Source organism: Monomorium pharaonis, chromosome 6 (assembly GCF_013373865.1).
Source record: "Monomorium pharaonis isolate MP-MQ-018 chromosome 6, ASM1337386v2, whole genome shotgun sequence".
Classification (NCBI taxonomy): Eukaryota; Metazoa; Arthropoda; class Insecta; order Hymenoptera; family Formicidae; genus Monomorium; species Monomorium pharaonis.
In genome coordinates this window covers 983,900-1,004,347 of record NC_050472.1, presented here as the reverse complement: position 1 = coordinate 1,004,347, position 20,448 = coordinate 983,900, and the positions used below count along the sequence as shown (strand labels likewise).

General features: G+C 35.4%; 2 protein-coding genes across 7 annotated transcripts in view; both read right to left on the bottom strand.

Moving 5' to 3' along the window:
* LOC105832614 (slo-interacting protein 1) overlaps nt 1-20,448 on the bottom strand; it is a 184,135-nt gene that overhangs the window by 24,399 nt on the left and 139,288 nt on the right. For 5 of the 6 annotated variants that reach the window (XM_036288065.1, XM_036288069.1, XM_036288068.1 and 2 more), the window contains one exon: nt 16,411-16,521. The exons of the other annotated variant lie outside the window; for it this stretch is intronic. In XM_036288065.1, the coding sequence (XP_036143958.1) occupies nt 16,411-16,521 (111 nt within the window). The remainder of the gene's footprint in view (nt 1-16,410; nt 16,522-20,448) is intronic. 6 annotated transcript variants of the gene reach the window in all.
* Nucleotides 16,981-18,255, bottom strand: LOC118645972. Its single transcript, XM_036288071.1, has 2 exons — nt 17,579-18,255; nt 16,981-17,496 (listed from the first exon to the last, which is right to left on the bottom strand). Exons 1-2 carry the CDS (start codon nt 17,914-17,916, stop codon nt 17,457-17,459), a joined length of 378 nt encoding a protein of 125 aa, XP_036143964.1. The 5' UTR covers nt 17,917-18,255; the 3' UTR covers nt 16,981-17,456.

The window sequence follows — 20,448 nt, the reverse complement described above, 5'->3', positions numbered from 1 at the left end:
TACGGCATAAGAAACAAAAATGGAAAATAATTATTTGCTCTTGGTAGAACGCTTTTACGGCAACGACGTTCGCCTAATAGCAAAAGTTATTTGATAATCTTGACCAATTCAAAGCCCGCGTTACCTCTGTGTCTTTTCCCTGTTGAATGATATTCCGGTGCCCATCAATAAAAAATCCATGTCAATCTGACCTATCCGATAACCAATAGTATCGGAAATGTTTGAGGAATCTACTACGCAATATTGATCCATTTAACCAATATCAAAATGTATCATTAGGCAGTAGCAAATTTACGTATAGGATAACATTATTAGCCACGTAACAAAAGTATGTAAATTGTAATGTATAATTATATTTATTTCCTTTTGTATTTTTTAAATAAATACTATGATTATCTTCCTCTCGCAGTTTGGGCAAGATAGCCCATGACATTTCGGGGTAAGTGTTTATGTATATATTTTATTAAAAAAGACGAGAATTAAGTTATGCACCTAATATTTTAATTTCACATATCATATGTTTTTTTTTAGTAATGACAATGAATTAAATTGATCCTAACTTGTGCGAATAATATGAAAAATGTTTAAAACTAAAATTAAATATGTGAAAATATGTGGCAATAAAACTAAATATGTAAAATTATAAGTTTTTTTATTATTCTATAAATGTTAAATACATAAAAAATGTATAGCCAACTGTTCTATAATACTATGGCCATCTTTTCCCTAAGAATTGTGAAAGATGGCCAATGTTCATGTTTCAATATTTTGATAATAACAATTTTTTATTAAGTATTTTCTCTTTAATGTCGATAGTTTTACATACTTAAAGCTTCAGTGAAGTAATATACGTACCAAATGCTATTAAAAAATAATAAAAATAAAAGTATGTTTTTTGCATTTAAAAAACCATCTTATCCGAGTTTACCCTATGTAATTGCAAAAATGTATTTACTCATTTTTCATTATATTAATTCTAAACATATGTCCTCTGCGATTTTAGCGAAATTATATTCATACCGCCGCAATTGAACTGTAACTAATACGCGCGCAAATCCCTAAACGGCAATGCCGTCTAATAAACCTCGGGGAGCAGCATCGTGATATTACGTACAACGGATTCAATATATCTGGACCTGATTAATCGATTGGCCGTTATCAATATCACGTTTTGTTACGGATGCGGCGATGCGATGAGCGGCATTGCATGTGTAGGGATCGGTTCTCGACACCGGTGATGATCATTTGTACGGCTGCACGACGCTCTCTCGAGTATCCGTACATACACATTGTACGTATACCGTAACAGATACATATGCATATATCTGTTGATCGGCATATCAGTTAGCGAAACGATCCGCGAGAGTCGTGATCACTCCGATAATGCGCACGTGCACGCACGAACACGTCGAAGGAATACGCGCTCGCGATTTCGGGTGTATATGAAATTAAACGTGTGCCGCTCTCTCTCATGCGTATCGTGACACGTGATAATCACGATACAACGCTTCCGACAGCTGCCAGAGAGCTGATGGGCAACGAGGATCGGATGGATGGCAGGTAATTTAAATTACCTTATCGCGCGGACCGGTTGCTACCCGCGGCATTTCTCCTCGGTTATTATTTATCCCTTGAAAATCGTTAACTCCGAAATGATGGTCCATCTACCTTATCGTTGTTTCTCGATAGTATACAACGGATTGCTGTCCGTTGAATTCTTTAGAAAACTTTGAGACGGTGAGAAACATCTTATCTTTTTTAATAATAAAATTAGTGTTTAGAAACGTCTGCATAAATAATTAATTAAAAATAATAATGATAATCGGAAAGTATCTAGAATAGAATGTAACTTTAAATATCATTCTATAATAAGTGACCAGGCATTAAGAGATCTAAAATCGATACATACTTATAACAAGCATGCAAAAACAAGCGCGCAAAAACCTGATTATCGAGAATTGTTAAACGTATCTTTACATTTTTTCCATTTGCCATTTTTTTCTAAAAATTTTAAAACTCTACCCACTAGCTAGCTGTTAGAGATGGAAGACACTTTTGTGAAACGAGATAATCCGTTCCTTAGTTTTAGCCACAGGCAAACGACGCGTAAATCAATTTTATATCTCACTATTACTGTACGACGCTCGATTTGTGGCGCCTCGATCTTGGAAACCGCGCCGATTTACCATCCGTTTTAAATCACGTAACATGCACAGAATAAAATATTACTGCGGCCATAACTCACTTTCCATGAAGAATGCATTTTCCAATGTCCTTTCTCGTTTTGAAAAAGGTGGAAAGTTTATGAGAACACTCGGATGACGTAATAATTGTATATACAACAGTTAATACAAAATAGTATATACAAACAGTTCGCGAATCCGTAAACGGCTCGCTCGCGCAGCAAGGGAATGATACGCGAGGGAGAATTAACGACACCGCGCCGCGCGCCGTGCCGTCCGGCGTTATCCAAACGACATGTCACGTCGTTCTGAATGCAAGATACGCACTGGAAAAAAAGTTTTGTTGTTTTATGAGAAATTTTGGTTGATTCAACCTGTCCGTTTGTTCGAAAATGAACGATACAAATTTTGTAGTTGGAATTACCAGAGGATTCTGGTTAATTCCATTCTGTTTGAATCTACCAGAATTTCTTGTTAATCTTACTACATCGTTTTGTTAGGTTTACAAAACTCTACAAAAATTTCTTGTTAATCTTATTATATTGTTTTATTAGGTTAACACAATTTTTTGGTTAAAAAACGAGTTTGGATAGAGTTTTTAAAATAATAACAATATATCTTGGTTTAAAGTACACTGCATATATTTTACATATATTTTACTAACCTCTAAAAATCTCTATATAGCTGTCGAAATTCCATTCGCGCAGAAGGGAAGACATTTTTTCGTTCGCCATGCCGTTGAACAGAATAATGTAAATACACGATTGTAAGATACACGAAACAAATATAAAAGCTACCTTATGGGTACCGCGTGATATTAGTATCGCATCGATACCGCGTTGGTTTGCGCGAGATTGGCATGCACCGACTTGCGCTGCGAGAACGAAGGCGCCAGCATTATCGCTATTTTTGTAAATATAACAAGAAGTTTTGTATTATTTTGTAGATTCAACAAGAAGTTTTGTAGATCCAACAAGAAAAACTTAATCAAATCCTTATAGTACAGTTAACCAAACGGTGTAGTTATAAGCTGTAAAATCTTGTTATGATAACCAGAAATTCTGTTTCGTTTAATAAGAATACGCTCAACCAGAACCGTTTTATTATTATAATAAAACCATTTTTCTCAGTGCGTCATCGGTGTTGCTCGCACGCGCTAAATTATTTCGAATGATATAGGGTCTGCTGTCAAAAGCCTACTCTCAAACAGTATATACTCCATCACGAGCTGACGTTATATTTGGCTAATTGAAACACGCATCGTCTCCGTGAAGTAAACAGCGTCTCGCGCTTTATCGCGCGGAACACATCCGACTTTTCGTGCTAGTCTCGCGAACTGTAAATAGAATTACGACGCGTGAGCAAGAAGAGCAACAAAACGTGATCAACACGCGCGGGCGTATTATTATTAAAAATATACTTTTTCAATTTAAAAAAAAAAAAAAAAAATATTTGTCTATCTTTTAAATAAAATTTTCATATAGTAAAATCTTATTTTGTGATTCGGTGATACGCTTTTATAACATATGTCTCTTTCAATATGTTATTATGCAAAATAAGAAAACTATTAAAAAAGTGTACATGCCTTTTGTGAATATTTGATATTTTGATTTATAAGAAACATATGTAAAAGTAATGATTTATATAATATTGATTAGTGGAAATCATAATTCAATCCAAATTATTTTAAGATATTCATGGGAAGTTATTATAGAATCTGTAACCTTTTAATACGATAAAAATTCGTGTCAAGATTTTTTATATCTTAATTGAAACAACTGCCACCAACACCGGTGCAGTAAATACGCAGTCATACATAAGCAAAATTACGCCAATAGTCATATGCGGAGGCAATTAAATCTCCCATTAGCTTTACCTACGAACCGTCATATCACGATCGAGCAAACAATTTCACTCGTAATATCCGCAATCGTATATAAAAATGTGTATATTCCAATGGGCGCACGAGCGTGCGTTTATTGCTGTTTTATCGATATCGCTCTTGTGTATTCAATTTCGTTATATCGACATGAAAATATTTCATCAAAGATGCACACACATTTCTGCGATATGCTTTCAATCGATCGACACTTGAGAAATACGTACATTACAGAAATACTGATACTCAAATAACTAATATCATGATGCATTTTGAAAATAGAAAGTAAACATTTCGAATGCAGACTATCTGAAAATTTTTTGTAAATGCGAATCATTGAACGTGACGTTTCAGAGTGTAGTTGTTAATTAATTTAAAAATTATAGAGTAAAAAAAATTTACATTTGTGTTAAAACTGCTTCTTTTGTTATATATAAAATACCCAAGTTAATTTAATAAATTAATACAATTGTATTACTTAAATATTTTGTATAAAATTTATGTTCAACATTTCTTATTGTTTGTACTAAAATAACATAATTTAAACATGGGTAAATAAATTATAGGTGATTGGACAAATGACATAAAAATAATGTAGTTTTAAAATGTAAATTATAAAATAAATAAAAGATAAAATGTACGTCTTAATTTAACAAATTATAAATGTTAATTTTACTGTATAAATGTTCTCCTATAATTTGCTGCAAATTAAACAATACTAATAAATTCTTATTTAGGTTTGGTTACATAAACTATTTATCCCTTACTAATACTATGTAATATTTACTGTTATTATTATTATTATTTTGTTCAATGGAAATAGTATGGAAAATACAATTGTGAAAGATAACAAAACTTGACCGCGATCCGCCGATTACATTGACATAAAAATACGTAGAACGCGTTTTTTCTCTTTTGGAGTGCGTATTTTACGTATTCCTATAATTGATCGCTTTAATCGCGCAGTAGGAGACGGAAGCTACCAGTCGCGGTTAAACAAAAGCAATAACGTGTAACCTGCATTTGACAAGGAATCCTCGATTGATCCTGTGTGCGAGGCAACGGCAAACAGTGGTCCATCATCGGCACAAACGCGAAGTGTCTACCTACACGATGTATCATCCATCGTGCCTATTGGCTGACATTTGCAGGCGACAATCACGCGCAATATATTACAGGTGGTTCAATTAGAAACAGATTAACCGCATCATTTCCCGCGTAATCGCGCGCGCGCGTGCAGAGCGATTCGTTCGTATCGGCCGCATTTCGCGTCGTGTCGTGCGAACGATGCGTCTGGTCGCGGCATTGCTTACGCCACATTTGTTTCGCGTTTCAATTATCGCACAACGGCGAGCTAAAATGTATGGCGTGTAAACCGAACAATTATTGTTCGTGACGCTCGAGCTTCACGTCTACATGTCTTATCCCGTTAAATTCAATTAACGTGACAATGACGTAATTATTGTGTTGTAATTAATATAATGCATACTAATGGGGTGGTAATTATCAATACAGATTCAATAAGCACGACAATGACGCTAAAATGTGAACGTTACAGTATTTCTCAAATATAAACTTTAAATAATAATTGCATGTCTACCTTGCATCATTGAGAAATGATAAGCAGAATGTAAAACAAAGCCTCCAAAAAAGAATACACATAATTATTTGAAAAGTTTTCTGATAAGTATCTTTATAATTTTTGATATTAAAAGTAATAGCTTATAGTTTTAAATTATACAAATTATTATAATTCTTTCGTAAAACAAAACGTATGTAACATCAAAGAGCAATAATGTGATTCCCGATATACTTAATGCCAATATATTCTAGGAAAACAAGAATTTTATTGTAATTTTTACTTCAATATTATCTCTGTATATCTGCTTCTTTCGAACTTATCTCGACACACATTGGTTCTTTCTTCAAATATTAATCATTATCACCTTCGTTAAAGACTAACGGTATTCGAATCCAGCGGATTCTCCATTTGCTCTGATAAGACTTAAAGCGTTAATGATTGATACAAGAGTACGCCAGAGAGATTGCAGGAATTATTGCTGTATTTATCGTAAAAGACTCCGATAAGCGCAATCGAGGTGATTAACGGCGCGTGCCCCTCTCCCTCCATCCCCCTCCCACCTTCTCGCATGATCTTGGAGGATCACTCTTTCGGCGCATTCGTGCACCGTTTGCACGATGGCATGCCGATGTATTCCAGGACGGCGGCGTCGGGGAGGCGTCAATCCGAGCAGTCCGCATCGGTCCGGGGCTCGGCGGATGCATATTGCATAACCGCGGGCGGCGACCCCGCGCGAGCTCATCCCGTCAACCCACGATAGGGATGATCGACATCACGCCGCAACAATGTCGATGACAGTCGACAGGCGGACCGGTTATGCACGGTATCTGACCGCGATCGTTTCACCCAATTGCCTGTACGCGGAAACGTCGCGGCCAAGGCACGTCGATAACGCACTGCAACTCCACCGCGGTCCCGCACCACAGTTGAACCATCCCCGAGCGATCGAGATGCCTCATCGATCCGTCGTTCCGTCGGCCTTTCGCCTTTGTCTGTCTCTGAGAACAAGTCGTGATCGGATCCAGAGACATCTTTGACCTGCGAATTTCTTTGGCTAATTTCAATTCTATTTTATAGCTTAACACTTTCTTATCGAAGATACAATAACAAGTTCAATGAGAAGTTATTCTCTTCAAAAAATAATTTTATAAAAGCAAATCAAAACATTGAAAACATCAAGTAAAACCCGCTTAAGCAAGTTAACCAATTTAAAACAAAGAAAAATTATATATTTTAATATTTGTCATTCATATACATGTATTTTAATTAAAGATGGAGTTTTCGTTGTTTATTAGTAACTCCTTGTAAATTCCAAAAATAAAAAGTTTATTTTTGACGGCTTGTAGATAAAATAAGAAACGTGAAAAAATTTATTTGTTTAAACTTTTATCATTTTTGAAGATGCAATGATAATGCATAAATTCGAAGGAATACTCTCCGTTGTTAATTAAAGCAACAATGATTGGTAAATGGGAAAAAGAAAAATACGATAAATTAAAACAGAAAGATAAAAAATCTTTTTATCCATTGTCTGAAAATTGGTTATTTATACTTTTTTATTATTATTATTGTAGTTGTTAGTGTTTACTTATAAATTTATATTTTGCATAAGAAATACCAGAAAAGCTTCATGATTAAAATATGAAGTATAATTTCAATTTTTATATTAAAATTATATAAAACAAATAAAATTGCTATTGTGATATCTATTTTAAATAAGATAAAAGTAAAATTAATAATTTGGTGTTTTATCGAAGAGAAAGAGAACCAGCTTTATCAAACATCAATCACGGTAATAGCTGGAGCGTAGGCAGTATATATGTGCGACACGTTGGAAGCAAACAGTTTATCAATGACAAAAATTCGTCTGGAAAATTGTGATACAGTAGCTCGATCAATCGAATTCCCTACCTCCAAATTCAATATTTCGAAGCGACAACAACCGGTTACTACTAACTATTCACCCTTGTGTGCCTATCGTTTGTTCAATTTCAGCCAGTAAAATTCCTGCTGAACAGATGAATGACAGATGTAAACGACGGCCGCGCCGTCACATCGGGATTAACGGAGCACGTTACTCGTTAGCCCCGAATTTCAAAACATGAACCAGTAAAATTGTGCTCGTGCTCTTGTATATCATAACAAAAATTCAAATTCAGCACGGGAGAAAAGTTTCTCTCATATTTTGAGGAGAAATATTTTGAGTGTGTCAACAAAACAGTACGATAAGATGCATTTTGGTGAGATCAAACAGAATATCTAATTACCATGATTGAACTGATTGAATGTTTTATAGTTAGAACGTTTGATAGTGTTAACTTTAGTATTTTCAAATTAATTATATAAAACTTTTTAGTTTTCCATCCAATAGATATTTTTTATAAACAGACTAAAATTATACTGACTTAAGAATTTTCATTCATTTATTTTCCAACAGATAGTGGTTGATCTATCAGATTCCCAATTTACGTAATTAGATATTTTTCCAGTGTATGATGCTTTGTTGTCAAAATTAAATGTTACAATGTGATTTTTTAGACTTTGAAGAGATTACGTGTTTTATATGATAGATTTCGTATTAAACTGATCAAGTAGCAACAACAGGATATCTCTGAAAATCTTCAAAATTTCATTTAAAAAGTAACGAAAAAAATAATTGTTATTTTCTAATTAACGGTAACGGTAACATGTTGTGCTTTTATAAAACAACGTTTCTAATCTTGCGATTTTGTGTGTGTGTGTTTGTTATATATTTTAATTTGTTAAATATATATAACCATTACATATTGTATTGATTAACAAGTGCAATTAAGTAAAATATACAATGTATTTAATAAATACGAAAGAAAGCGTGAGGCATCTGACAGGTTTCGGAAAAACGAAGCTTTGTATGAAATTCCTCGTCATGAAATAACGCCGTCGCATTACTCCATCTTTGTGTATGGCAAAGATGAACAAACAAAGATAGATTAAACGATTATATAGTTGAAATAAATTCCATCCTCGGTGGAAAATTCGTTAAAGGGACTTCTTCCTCCAGCGCTCAATAGGGGAAGAAGAAAAGGAGCGAAGCAGGGTAAAAGGGAGAGAAGAGAGGTCCACGATTTAGCGAGAATTTACCAACGTTACTGGAACCCCTTATTTACCAGTCGCGCCCGTCGCGAACACGTTCGGAGTCGCTCTCAAATCACGCCGGAAGGCTTACTCAGGGAGAGGAAAAAGGTACCTGACACACGCTTTCCCTTCGTCGTGAAAAACGGTGAGGTGCGCGCAAGGAGCATCGGGAGTTCATGGCAGGGCGGACCCGGGAATTTGTCGTCGGCGACGGAGGAGGCAAAAAGAATCTCGCGCATCGCGGTACTCGAAGTTTACCTATCCTAACGACGGTCGTCGTCCTGTGCAAACTTGAAGTCGTACGGCGACGACAACGACGATTCGCGTCCCCAAATCCTTCCGAATCTTTCTGAATCGACTCGGAAAATCTCGATTTCGGGTACATACAGATAGCGTCCAATTCAGAATTGGAATATATGTAAAAAAAATTTGAAAATCGATGACATCGCGACCATTGCGAGACTGATATACGATCGATTGTTGCCAATAGCAAAAGATAAATTCGAAATTAATCTTTTTATTACACATTGCAATAGATTATTATTAATTTCTCATTAATAATTAAGAAAATTAATTTTTGCAGCTCTCCATATAAATTGTAACTCTTCATATACAGACATCTATCAACTATATTAATGAGTTTTTGCTTTATTTATTTATCAGAATATTAAAAGATCCATATTTTCACCCATTGGTTTTCCGGATATTCAATGAAAAATTTAGATAGTTATTATGTACACTTAAGAAAGATCCGTGACAGAAAATTCGCGGCCCTCATTCCGAAGGAGAACAAACTAGATTTGTTCGCGATGACAAGTTCTCCTCTCCCGTTCTGCTTTTCTCTATTCCTCGCCAACAGAACGTGCCGGAAATTTGATGATACGGAAACGCGATGACAGCTGCCCGATGGAAACGGATTCGGCCGATGTTGAGCCGAAACCAAAGCGGCAGCGTGGATGTCGCGCGATGACTCGTGCGGCCGAGATTATTCCGACGGACATTTTGACAGTCACGCGGCTCACGGCAGTCAGATTATCAGAGCCGGCTGTGCACGAACACGCGATATACTCTTGGGAAATGCGAAAATACGCCTCTCTTCCTCCCTCCCTTTCACTTTTCTTCTATCGCAAGACAATCGCAATCGAATTATAATTGATTGTCACAGTTCGGACATTTCGCCTGATATACCTCTTTAATACAAAGAAAGTTTGTTGATCAAAACATAAATTCGGTACAATAAGAAAAAATGTTGCTAATTTTAGTTTACGTATTATATGTATATTGTATGTAATATTATATGTATATTATATGTAGTATTTAAGTTAAATACATAAATATTTTAACTGAAGAAAGTTGAACAAGTTGACAAATTTAATTTTAATTAACTTTCTTGTCTTACAAGTTGTTACTGTAAGTTTGCAACTCGGTGCAAACAAGAATTGGGAAACGTATCTACTTGAACGTATAGAAATGATTCGATGAAATAGTTTGATATTGCATTTCGGAAATGTTGCGCGATATTTTTCTATCGTACGTAACGTCAGCCTACCGATAGATTTCCATTATATCGTGGAAATACCGCGCGTTACTGTAGCGCATCGAGTTGATGTAACTTGTTTAAATATTTGATCGTAATTCTATAAATGCTTAACGAACTGTGGTTTACGTGAATGAATACATGTTGTTAGATGTACCAACTAAATGAACATAATTTTCAATATAAGCAGCTTAATAATTCAACCCCTGTAATATGTCGATTCACTCGTCGTGCATCGCTTATAATGCAGCGACGATATAAATTGACATTATAATCATCCATTGATTCAACATAAATATCATATACCTATCTAATGGAATTATTATATCGCCCTCAAAGTTATAGCCTCCATAAATAACTACATGATTAAAATGACGTACAATGAATTGATAAAACGGAATACGTGTACAGGATTCACGTCATTGCGAAAGCAAGTGTTTTCATTTGCAAAGTCGATTATTTTAGAAAATAATAGTTCTTATATATATAGTGTAACATATTTTACATTTGTGTTATATAGATATTTAATACTTATCAGTGTGATCAATATTTCTTAGAATAATATTAACAATTTATGAGTATAAAATACACAAATATAAAAATGTATTTAAATTATAAAAAAAATAAAATACTTGTGTTAACAGACACACACACGCGCGCGCATGCACGCACTCTCTATAAATGTTAATTATACTTAAAAAAATGTTTCCACAATTTGATTTCAAATTGTGTTACAATTTTGGATTAACTTTTTATATAACATTTGTGTTAGGTTTTTCAAACAGATTTATCTTGTTGAAATTAATATAAAAATTTTGGTAAAATATTTGGTAATACATGTAAAATATATTAAATTTAAATTACACAAACATTTTTATTGTATAGTAATACTTTGTAACTTTAATAACTTTACATTTAATTTTATTATAATAATTATTACAATAATTTTATTAACAATGCGTAGGTATATGTATTCGAATGTGTCTGCAATCTCACAAACGTTCATGATACGGTACACGAAGATTTCAAGGGGATGAGGAGATAGAAGCACAGTGGGCCTATACATTTTCTGTCGAGTCAACCATCTAACCAGACCTCGCAAAATCTACCGCTTTGTAAACTTGTTTGACATTCGGCATCGGAAGAGTGCAATAAGGAGGAAGGGCAGAGAGGTTCTTGAGTCGAAATTATGATACCTATACATTGCTGTGTGCAGCCACGACGAAGATGCGATTTCAGTCAAGGATGAGATCTCACCGCGAATCTCATATCGAGACGTAAAAACGGAATGGAATCTTCTGGGGCTCGTTCTTGCGAACAATAAAAAGATAAAGCATAAAAACATATAGCCGCAGACTTACGTAGTTGGAAAACACAAATTTACACAAAATAACATCTGTGCCATGGAGAGAAGTTCAGGAAGGATCGAAGAGTAACGTGTGAACTTCTCTTTTTAGGATATTTATTCGTTCCTAGTTTTACGTTAAAATTATTTTAAAATTGTCAGAAATAGCTAGATTTTTTAATATATGAAAAAATAAATAACTTATTGTTGATTCTATAATTTTTCAAACAGATTATATCGGAAGATTTGTCTTACGAAGTCGATTATGCGTCTACCCGTATCGCCGCAAGGCAAATCCTCTGTAAATTTCAGATTGCAAATTGTTCGAAAATTCGGATGTCATTCTCGCGATTCTCGTTGATCCGTGGCTCATTGACAGCTCCCGTTTGCCGCCGTTTTCATATCTCAGTGCCCATGTACAGATACACAAAGAGAAAAGTTTCTTTGAATTTAATAAACTTTCTTTAAGTCAAACAAATTTGATCATTGGTATACACCAATGAAACTGATGTTTGAACTAATAAATACAATTGTTTGGACTTTTAAACAAACAATTGCTTCTTGTAAATAAAATATTTTTTGAAAGAATTTAATTTTCTTTGATTTAAATTATAATGTTATTAAATGATAAAACACTATTTGAGCACATATTTTTCTTCCAAGCAGACAGAAGCTCGTGACCGAATACGTGATTACCACTATACGCAGAAAAAAAGATTCGTTACCGAAGCTAAAATCTACCAAAACAGCTAAGATGTGTCTTTAAGAAAAAGTAAAAAAAAATACATAAGCTCCGAGTGCCCACCACGAAAGCATAAGTTGATCTGTTTTCTGTCACCGTGGTCTGTTTATGTAGCCTTTCGAGTGTAAATTGCATTGCGAGAAAGGTGCCGCGTGCGTCGTCGTCTAGTGACGGTCCGCGAACTGCATCGCGGCTGCTGCGTAGATCATATAAGATTGAATCTTATTTGAATCAAATAATGTTTTCATTTAAATCAAATATTGTTTCAAATAATAGTAATTATTCTGTCAAACAATATGATTTAATGTAACAAAACAAGCAAATTTTTATTCAATAAAACAATATTTTGTAAGAAATAAATTTTTTCCAGTGAAACAAATATAATTCAAATAAATACATATATTAAATTCAAAGAAACAGTTCTCTGTGTAGATATAGGATACGGTAAACTGTCATGCAAAAAAATTCACTGCGTCAAACATCGAAACCTGCTAAACTCGTGCGTCGATCCGCGCTAATAAGCGTGGAAAACGTCGGATGCAAGGTTTCGAGTAGAAGCGAAGTAGTAAAAGCGATGATGACGACGACGATTACAACGACGATGACAACTCTATTGGAGGTTTATTAATCCACCTTATTGAATCCACTGTTTGCGACATATACAGAAAAAAATTAGTATCGACAATCATTATCTCATATATACGGGAAACAAATCTACGAATAAGCGATCGATGAGATCACATGAAAAAAATTCTCATAGAATTTATTCAAAATCATCGATAATCGTAAAATTTTACCATAGTAAAATTTTTCGAAATTCATGTTGTCCCATGACTATAATTTTAAGAAAAAATTCTCTCCAAAAAAGCCGTGCATTATAAAAAAACGAATAAAAAACATGCGTCCCATCTGCTCACATTTTTGAGGAAACATGTTTAAACAATCTACCGGTGAGATGATAATGTAAAATGATGCAAATGCTTGTCGGCGCCGCGACAAACGCGACTGACGAAATGCGAAATTGCGGAGGCAAGCGAATAATTAAAACGTTCCGCGCGCGCACTTTATAAATAATTCAAAGGAAAATGTATCGCGTGTACAAAACAAAGGTATGGATATGTCATAAAAGTTCGTGATAGGCACAATGTTAATAATATACGCAAATATTTAGACATTGTGTGTGTGTTCATCGGCAATTGTACAAAACTGTAAAGTTTTTTCAATAATCAACCCATAATGGTATTTAGTTTTTTTTTTCAATCATATTTGTAGCTTTTTTTAAATTATCGAAAAATATTGTTTAATTGTAACAGCAACAATTCTTAATAGTTATCACAGCGATGACGATTGTATTTCAATAGTTGAACCTACATAGTATATTTATTACTATAATAATTCCGTCCATAATTTTAATTATGTATTTCTTTAATGTTTGATTATTATTTTGTCATATATTTTTATAAATTTATATATAATTATAAATACAATTACAAACAAATAAAGTATTTCTTTCAAAATATTATAAAATTTATAATATTTTTAAAGAAAATAATAGAAGCTGCTATATTTTATCACTACAATAATTCCTTTTGATGCTTTTTAATATTTTGTCTCTTTATCGACTATTTATTATTCTTTTCGACTTCAAATCGGAAAATGTCGTCACTTCTCTTTCTCTCTCAAAGACAAAAGACAAAATGTAAATGATTCAAATGTCTTATTACTGCAATAATTATCCACATATCATTGTAGCGAGCAATATTATTATTGTGCTCTTTTTCGATATCTTTATGTCGTACTTTTGTTAAAATAGAGATATACCGAATATGAATACAACATGACCTATGACATGATCTATGACATTATAGATCGACACGTTACATTGCGAGGCGATATGACAAAGTTAATAATAAGGCACCTCTCTCGAGATAATCTTAAGCAAGAAATAATGATAAAGATACATGTATACTCCTGATGTATACATGAATCCATGTCACATAAAAAATACTTTCGCAATACTGTTGACCGTACTGTACTGTACCATTGTACAACCCAGCTTCGTGGATCAGAGACCTTCACGTTCTCTTCCTTTACTGTTATTCTGCGTCCCTCCTTCTCTTTCTCCGTGTCGCTGACAAAAAATAATCACCGATTTTGCTTATCCCTTCAACCTATCCTCGTTTTTGCCGTCGTTGTCTCGTGAATTAAGGTTGACGGGGAAAGACCGGGAGAGACGGGAAGAGACGGGGAGAGATGGGGAGAGACGGGAAGAGACGGGGAGAGATCGGGAGAGACGGTGAAAGACCGAGAGAGACCGGGAGAGACCGGGAGAGACGAGGAGAGACCGGGAGAAGCGGGGAGAGACCGGGAGAGACGAGGAGAGACCGGGAAAGACGGGGAGAGACCAGGAGTGACGGTGAGAGACGGGGAGAGACCGGGAGAGACGGGGAAAGACGGGAAGAGACTGAGAGAGACGGGGAAAGACGGATAGAGACCGTGAGATACGGGGAGAGACCGGGAGAGACGGGAGAGACCGGGAGAGACGGGAGAGACCGGGAGAGACGGGGAGAGACGGGAAGAGACGGATAGAGACCGGGAGAGACGGGGAGAGACCGGGAGAGACGGGGAGAGACCGGGAGAGACGGAGGGAAACGGGGAGAGACCGGGAGAGGCGAAGAATGTTTCTATTGTGTTTAAATTAAGGTAATAAAAAAAATAAAGATGGCTGATTACTTTATTGAAAAAAAGGAACTTATTTAAAACAGTCTTTTGAATGGATTTCTAAATCCATGGCAGCTTTTAGAAAAAAAAGTTAAAAGTACGTGAATAAATGAATATTAGATTTATTAAAGATAGATAAATGCTTATTCAAAAATAAAATAAAAAGAGCAACAGTAAAGCAAGGTTCTTGAAAGTTAAACAACGAAAGCAAAGAAAATTTGAAAAAAACGTAGCATAAGAATAGAGAGCCACAGCAACGCGTGGCAGGGCATAGCTAGTTACTAATAAAAATACACGAGATTACTATATCCAACGTAACGGAGTGGGATGGAGGAATAAACGAACGCAGCACACGACGTCTCCTCGCGAAGACAAGCGGGAGCTAAAAGGCCGCGAGAACCGTTCCGTATATTTCAAATTGCTCGGACCGGAGTGTGCCTCTGACAGCGACAACTTTATCAACGGTACGGGGGAAATATGTTGTCTCCGGAGTTGCACGGCCGTGGCATCTCTACGGGAAGGAGGCGGGAAGGGAGAGGGAAGGGAAAGAGGGGACCGAGATGAAGGGGACTTTTAATTTGCAAGAGCTAGCCCGGCAGATACGCGGAGACGCGACTGGCATTGGTAACAAGTATCTCGTCCGGTGGCAGCGTGCCAGACGACGTTATTGCGTCCTAAACTGCGTTTAAACGAAAGCGCAGGTCGAGATTGCAAGAGTAGAAAAGCAGGGTCACGTGCCACATCGCGTAATAAGCGCATTTTCTGCGTATTTTTCTCCTTTTGTTTCTTCTCTTCCTCCCTCCTCCTCATCGCTCTTTCACTCTCAAAAGTTTATACGAGCACATGTAGCTTGTGTAGCCGATCTCGGACTTACATTTTTATGCTAAATTTCTCATACTAAATCTGGTAATAATAACAATTAAGCTCATGTTAGATAATGCAATAATTAAATACTAAACTTTGCTGAAATAATTTTAATCAAATGTTTCATTAATAACCAAGACTAGTTGTTATTGCCGAATGATTATTTGGCAATTATTACTATTTTATATTATATTATTATTTAATATTATTATTTTTATATATTATATATACATAGAAAAAAAGTATATCATATGTTTTGTTCAATATTTTTTACTCTATCGACACGCTTTTCTAGTAATAAATTATCGTCGCAAATTAAGTTTCAACCCTTCCGTTTCGCGATGTCACAATAATAATTATATTAATTTTTGCGTACCTAATGCGAAATCGTCATAATCACTCCTATCAATAATTTTATTTTACCACATAAGAGTTTTACTTACGCTTGCACGCTGTGGATTACAATGTCTATGGACTCGTAATTTTTGCAAATACGTCAAGTAGGACTTGTAAGCTGGCCTCGTATGAGTAAATGAAATGAAAGTACAACACACCTAAAACAGACAAAAATCTTATTTTAATGTAAAAGTAACTATTCTAAAACGTAATGAAAAAGAAATTGATGAATTCTTGATAATTAAAAATCATCTAAAATTTTAAATTCAATATGACAAACTGAATCTCATGAAAATAATCTGATTATCAGAAAATTTAGTTTTAAATAGTTATTAGAATTGCTGAATTGGAATGTAATTAAAAATAACAAAATTCATAAAGATAGGAATCAAAGGAAAAACCTATATTGTACAGTTCTTAATCAGAATTTGTAAATTAATATATTCATAGGTGTCTATTCCATTCCATTTGGCTAGTATAAGTTTCACAGAAAATAAAACTATTAAAACTTATTGCTAGTATTATTTAACAATGTTAAAAATTTCCTAAAGTCATTTTACGATAACCAGATTATTTCTCTAAAACTCTATCCACAGTATTAAATGCATCATTTTGAATTTTTTGTTTTGGATTTCAGATTCGAATCAAATATTATTAAATAATCTCATAGACCAAGTTTTATGAGAATCGAACAAGCAGTTTATTTACAGCAGTTTATTTACAATAAAAGAAGGTGATCTCAAAATAGTTAAGATGTTATGTAACTATTAATTGTTAATTATTTTTGTAACATAATATTCCGCAGTGTCTATCAATTCAACTGATAAATATTTCACATTCTTCAATTGGAGATCTATCTTCCCTCTTCCACTTTCAGAGAACAAGGCCAACGCATTATGATTTTATGAAGAGATACGATTATTTCTTCGTGCAAAGGAATTTCTCGCTGTAATAAACAAATAAACGATGTGCGCGGTATCAAACGTGACTTTTCACCTGTTTTGCGCGAGAGTTCGCGCTCTGTGTACCTGCAGGAAAAAGGGGAAAAAAAAGGTAAATCCGACGGGAGTTATCGAGTCTCACTCACTCACTTTTACATCAAAAGCGCGCCGTCGCCATCGCCGTCGCTGTTGCTGCGAAAAAGAAGATTAAATCGCCAACTCGCTTTCTCATGTATACTAGTGCTCGCACACGCACACATATGTATTTACTTACGGATATATGGCGCAAAATTCACGGTGCACGCGCACCGTTTGAGCTTTCGCCACGTCAAACCTCCGCCACCTGAACCTCTGACGACGACAACGACCTACGACTGTCGCCACCGTCGCCACCGTCGCCATCATCGCTACCACCCTTACAATCACCCTCGTCGAGGCTAGAGGGAGAATTCCGCGGTGGGAATTTAAATTCCGGATGCTCCCGTCGGTTCTACGAGCTAACACCGGCAGGCTGAGACCCTTGCTATTCCTCAATATACTCGACATATTATTACTGCACGATACTACATGATACTGGACATTGTATGTCGCTCCATCAAGGATTTTTCGCATAGAGGGAAAACTATAAAGGGACGAAAAAGACAGAGAGGGTGATTATCGCCATAGGATAGCGTGAGGAGGAAAGACAGATTATGCCGGACAAATGGTCCATCGTTGAGTTCCCCTATTCTTTCGGCTCGTTAGACATGAGCTTTTAGCTTGGACGCCGCTTCGCACGAATGTCGAACACGTTGCAAGATAATTGATTCATCGGCGCATTAATTTTGCGGTAATTCTTTTAAAACGAGCTAAAGCTCGTTTAAGTCCTCCTGTGTACATTAAAGGATTCAAAAAGTATAAGAAAATTAAATATTGATAATATAAATATATTCACAAATATAACATATAAATATTACTAAAATTGTGTTCTCAAAATATTTTATAAAAGTATCTTATAAAATAGTAACATGATAAAAAAAAGAGAAGAGCGAATGTAAAGAAATTTTATAACCTGTAGATAATATACATATTTGTTTTAAATGTTTCTTAAATTTTCTGAATTTTAGAAACTTTTATTAAACAATTGTGTTTAGAATCCTTGTAATTACTTAAAACTTTGTCAATATATCAACGAGCAGTTTGTAAGCTGCTGCAGTAAATTAGTGCGAGACGCGTTTCTTGAGAAAAGTAAAATTGCCTTCTTAATTAATCCTCCGTCAAGACTTGACTTGGAAACAATCAACTAGACTCGTCAAACAATTTATCATCAAGTCTTTGCCAACGATAAAATATACCTTGCGTGGGATAAATCAGGGGAGAAAGGACCGTCAATCGCATACCCTTGCGTTGCACAATTTCGGTACGTGTCCACAAACGGTCGCGCGAGTTTATGTAGTATGCCGAGTAATTCAACGGAGGGGAACGGGAAGATAATGCGGATAATTCCCGACAGTCCTTCCTGCAGACACCGAGCTCTGGCAGGACTGTATTTTGATGACTGTATTTTGAAAGCCGGATATTTCTCTATACCAGTCGACGCAACGAGCGGGAATCCTGGACTGAATACAGATAATCTGTTATTTGTGTGTTATTTATTGAATAAAATGATTAACAGATCACAGAAAAGCCATCATAATAAAACGCAAGACACGATAATATTTTAGACAGTGCAAAGAAAGAAAAGGGGAGAGGGGAAAGAGAGAGGGAGAGAGAGAGAGAGAGAAAAGGAGAGAGAAAGAGAGAGAGCGCACCGTATTAAATAACTAATAATAATTAATAAATTGACGCTAATGTTAATTAATATCAACTATAAACAAACTCAATTATATTCGACTTGAAAAAAATTACGTTGGACCAAACTATTTATACTAGACGTTTAAGTTATTAGAATGTTAAAACTTTTTGCAGTAATATTTAAGCAAACCTACTGAATTATCTTGATAGTTTTCAACATCAAGAAAAAAACAAATTATTCTCTGATTTGTAATCATTTTTAGTCATCTATAGACATTTTTAGATAGTGCAAAATATAGAAACTGTTTCTATTTCCGTATGACATTTTTCACTCGTTTATCATTGTAAATATTTAAATGCATTGTCCTCCGATACATTTTTTCTATAAGAAATTGGGTCACAACAGCCACGCATAATTCACCCTTTCATCCTTTGCGTTTACGCAACGACTAATAATGGTCACCCAGTCATCCCAACTGGACTTATCGGGGTTGCCTCCCGACATCCCCCTCTTCTCTGCATGCGTTAACGACCAAAGAATTACTGTGCCTCGTTCCACACGAACGATCGGAACGGAGATATCTCGCGAAGCGATCCATCCCAGTCGATTTCCCTCCACCTATTAGTCAGCATAAGGACGAACAAGCTATCGATGCACTCATAAAAAAGAAGCTAGAAAATTCTTCAGAAATTCCTCGCTTTCACAGTTTACACAAGAAAAAATATGGTGCATCGCGAATGCTTTATGTCTATATTTTCAAAGTAAATTATTTTTACTCTCTAAAAGTGCACTGAAATTTCTAATCGCGTTAATGTGAGTTATAGTACTCGAGACTAAAGGAGTGGGTTGTAGCCGCCGTGTGTAATGCGTCTCATGGTGGTACAAGCCATGAACTAAACTAGACGACAGCCGTGTACAATCGTAACAATCGAGCGCGAGACCAGCCGCTCTCTTTACCACTCCCCCCTCCCTATAAAATACGTTTCTTTTGTCTCGGTAAACTATTGTATTTATCCATCGCGGTTGTCTCCCCTTTTCAGACCCTTTATTCGCCATCGTCGGTCTTTAACCATCCAGCGTCAGCGCAGCATCCTATCCTCTCGTTCTAGTTACGCAGCGCTTCTTTTTCGACCGCACCGGAGACTCGTGGCCCGCGGCAGCTTTCCTCGAAAAAAAAAAGAGAAAAGAAAGACAAGAAAAAAAGAGAAGTTTTTTGCATATTTCATTTCGCACTTCAAGCACCTCACATTCGGTGTGTGGAGAATAAGAGAAAATAATTCAAAGCGCAGTGCAAGACATTGAGAGAATTTACTTTTATCGAATCATTAATATTAATAAGTTTTAAGAAATTTTAATATATTATAAGAAAA

Coding starts and splice junctions, on each gene's coding strand:
- LOC118645972 (XM_036288071.1), bottom strand. CDS start 17,916: ATGCGAAAAATCCTTGATGGAGCGACATACAATGTCCAGTATCATGTA. Junction 17,497..17,578: donor GAATTTTGCGCCATATATCC/GTAAGTAAATAC, acceptor TCTTTTTCGCAG/CAACAGCGACGGCGATGGCG.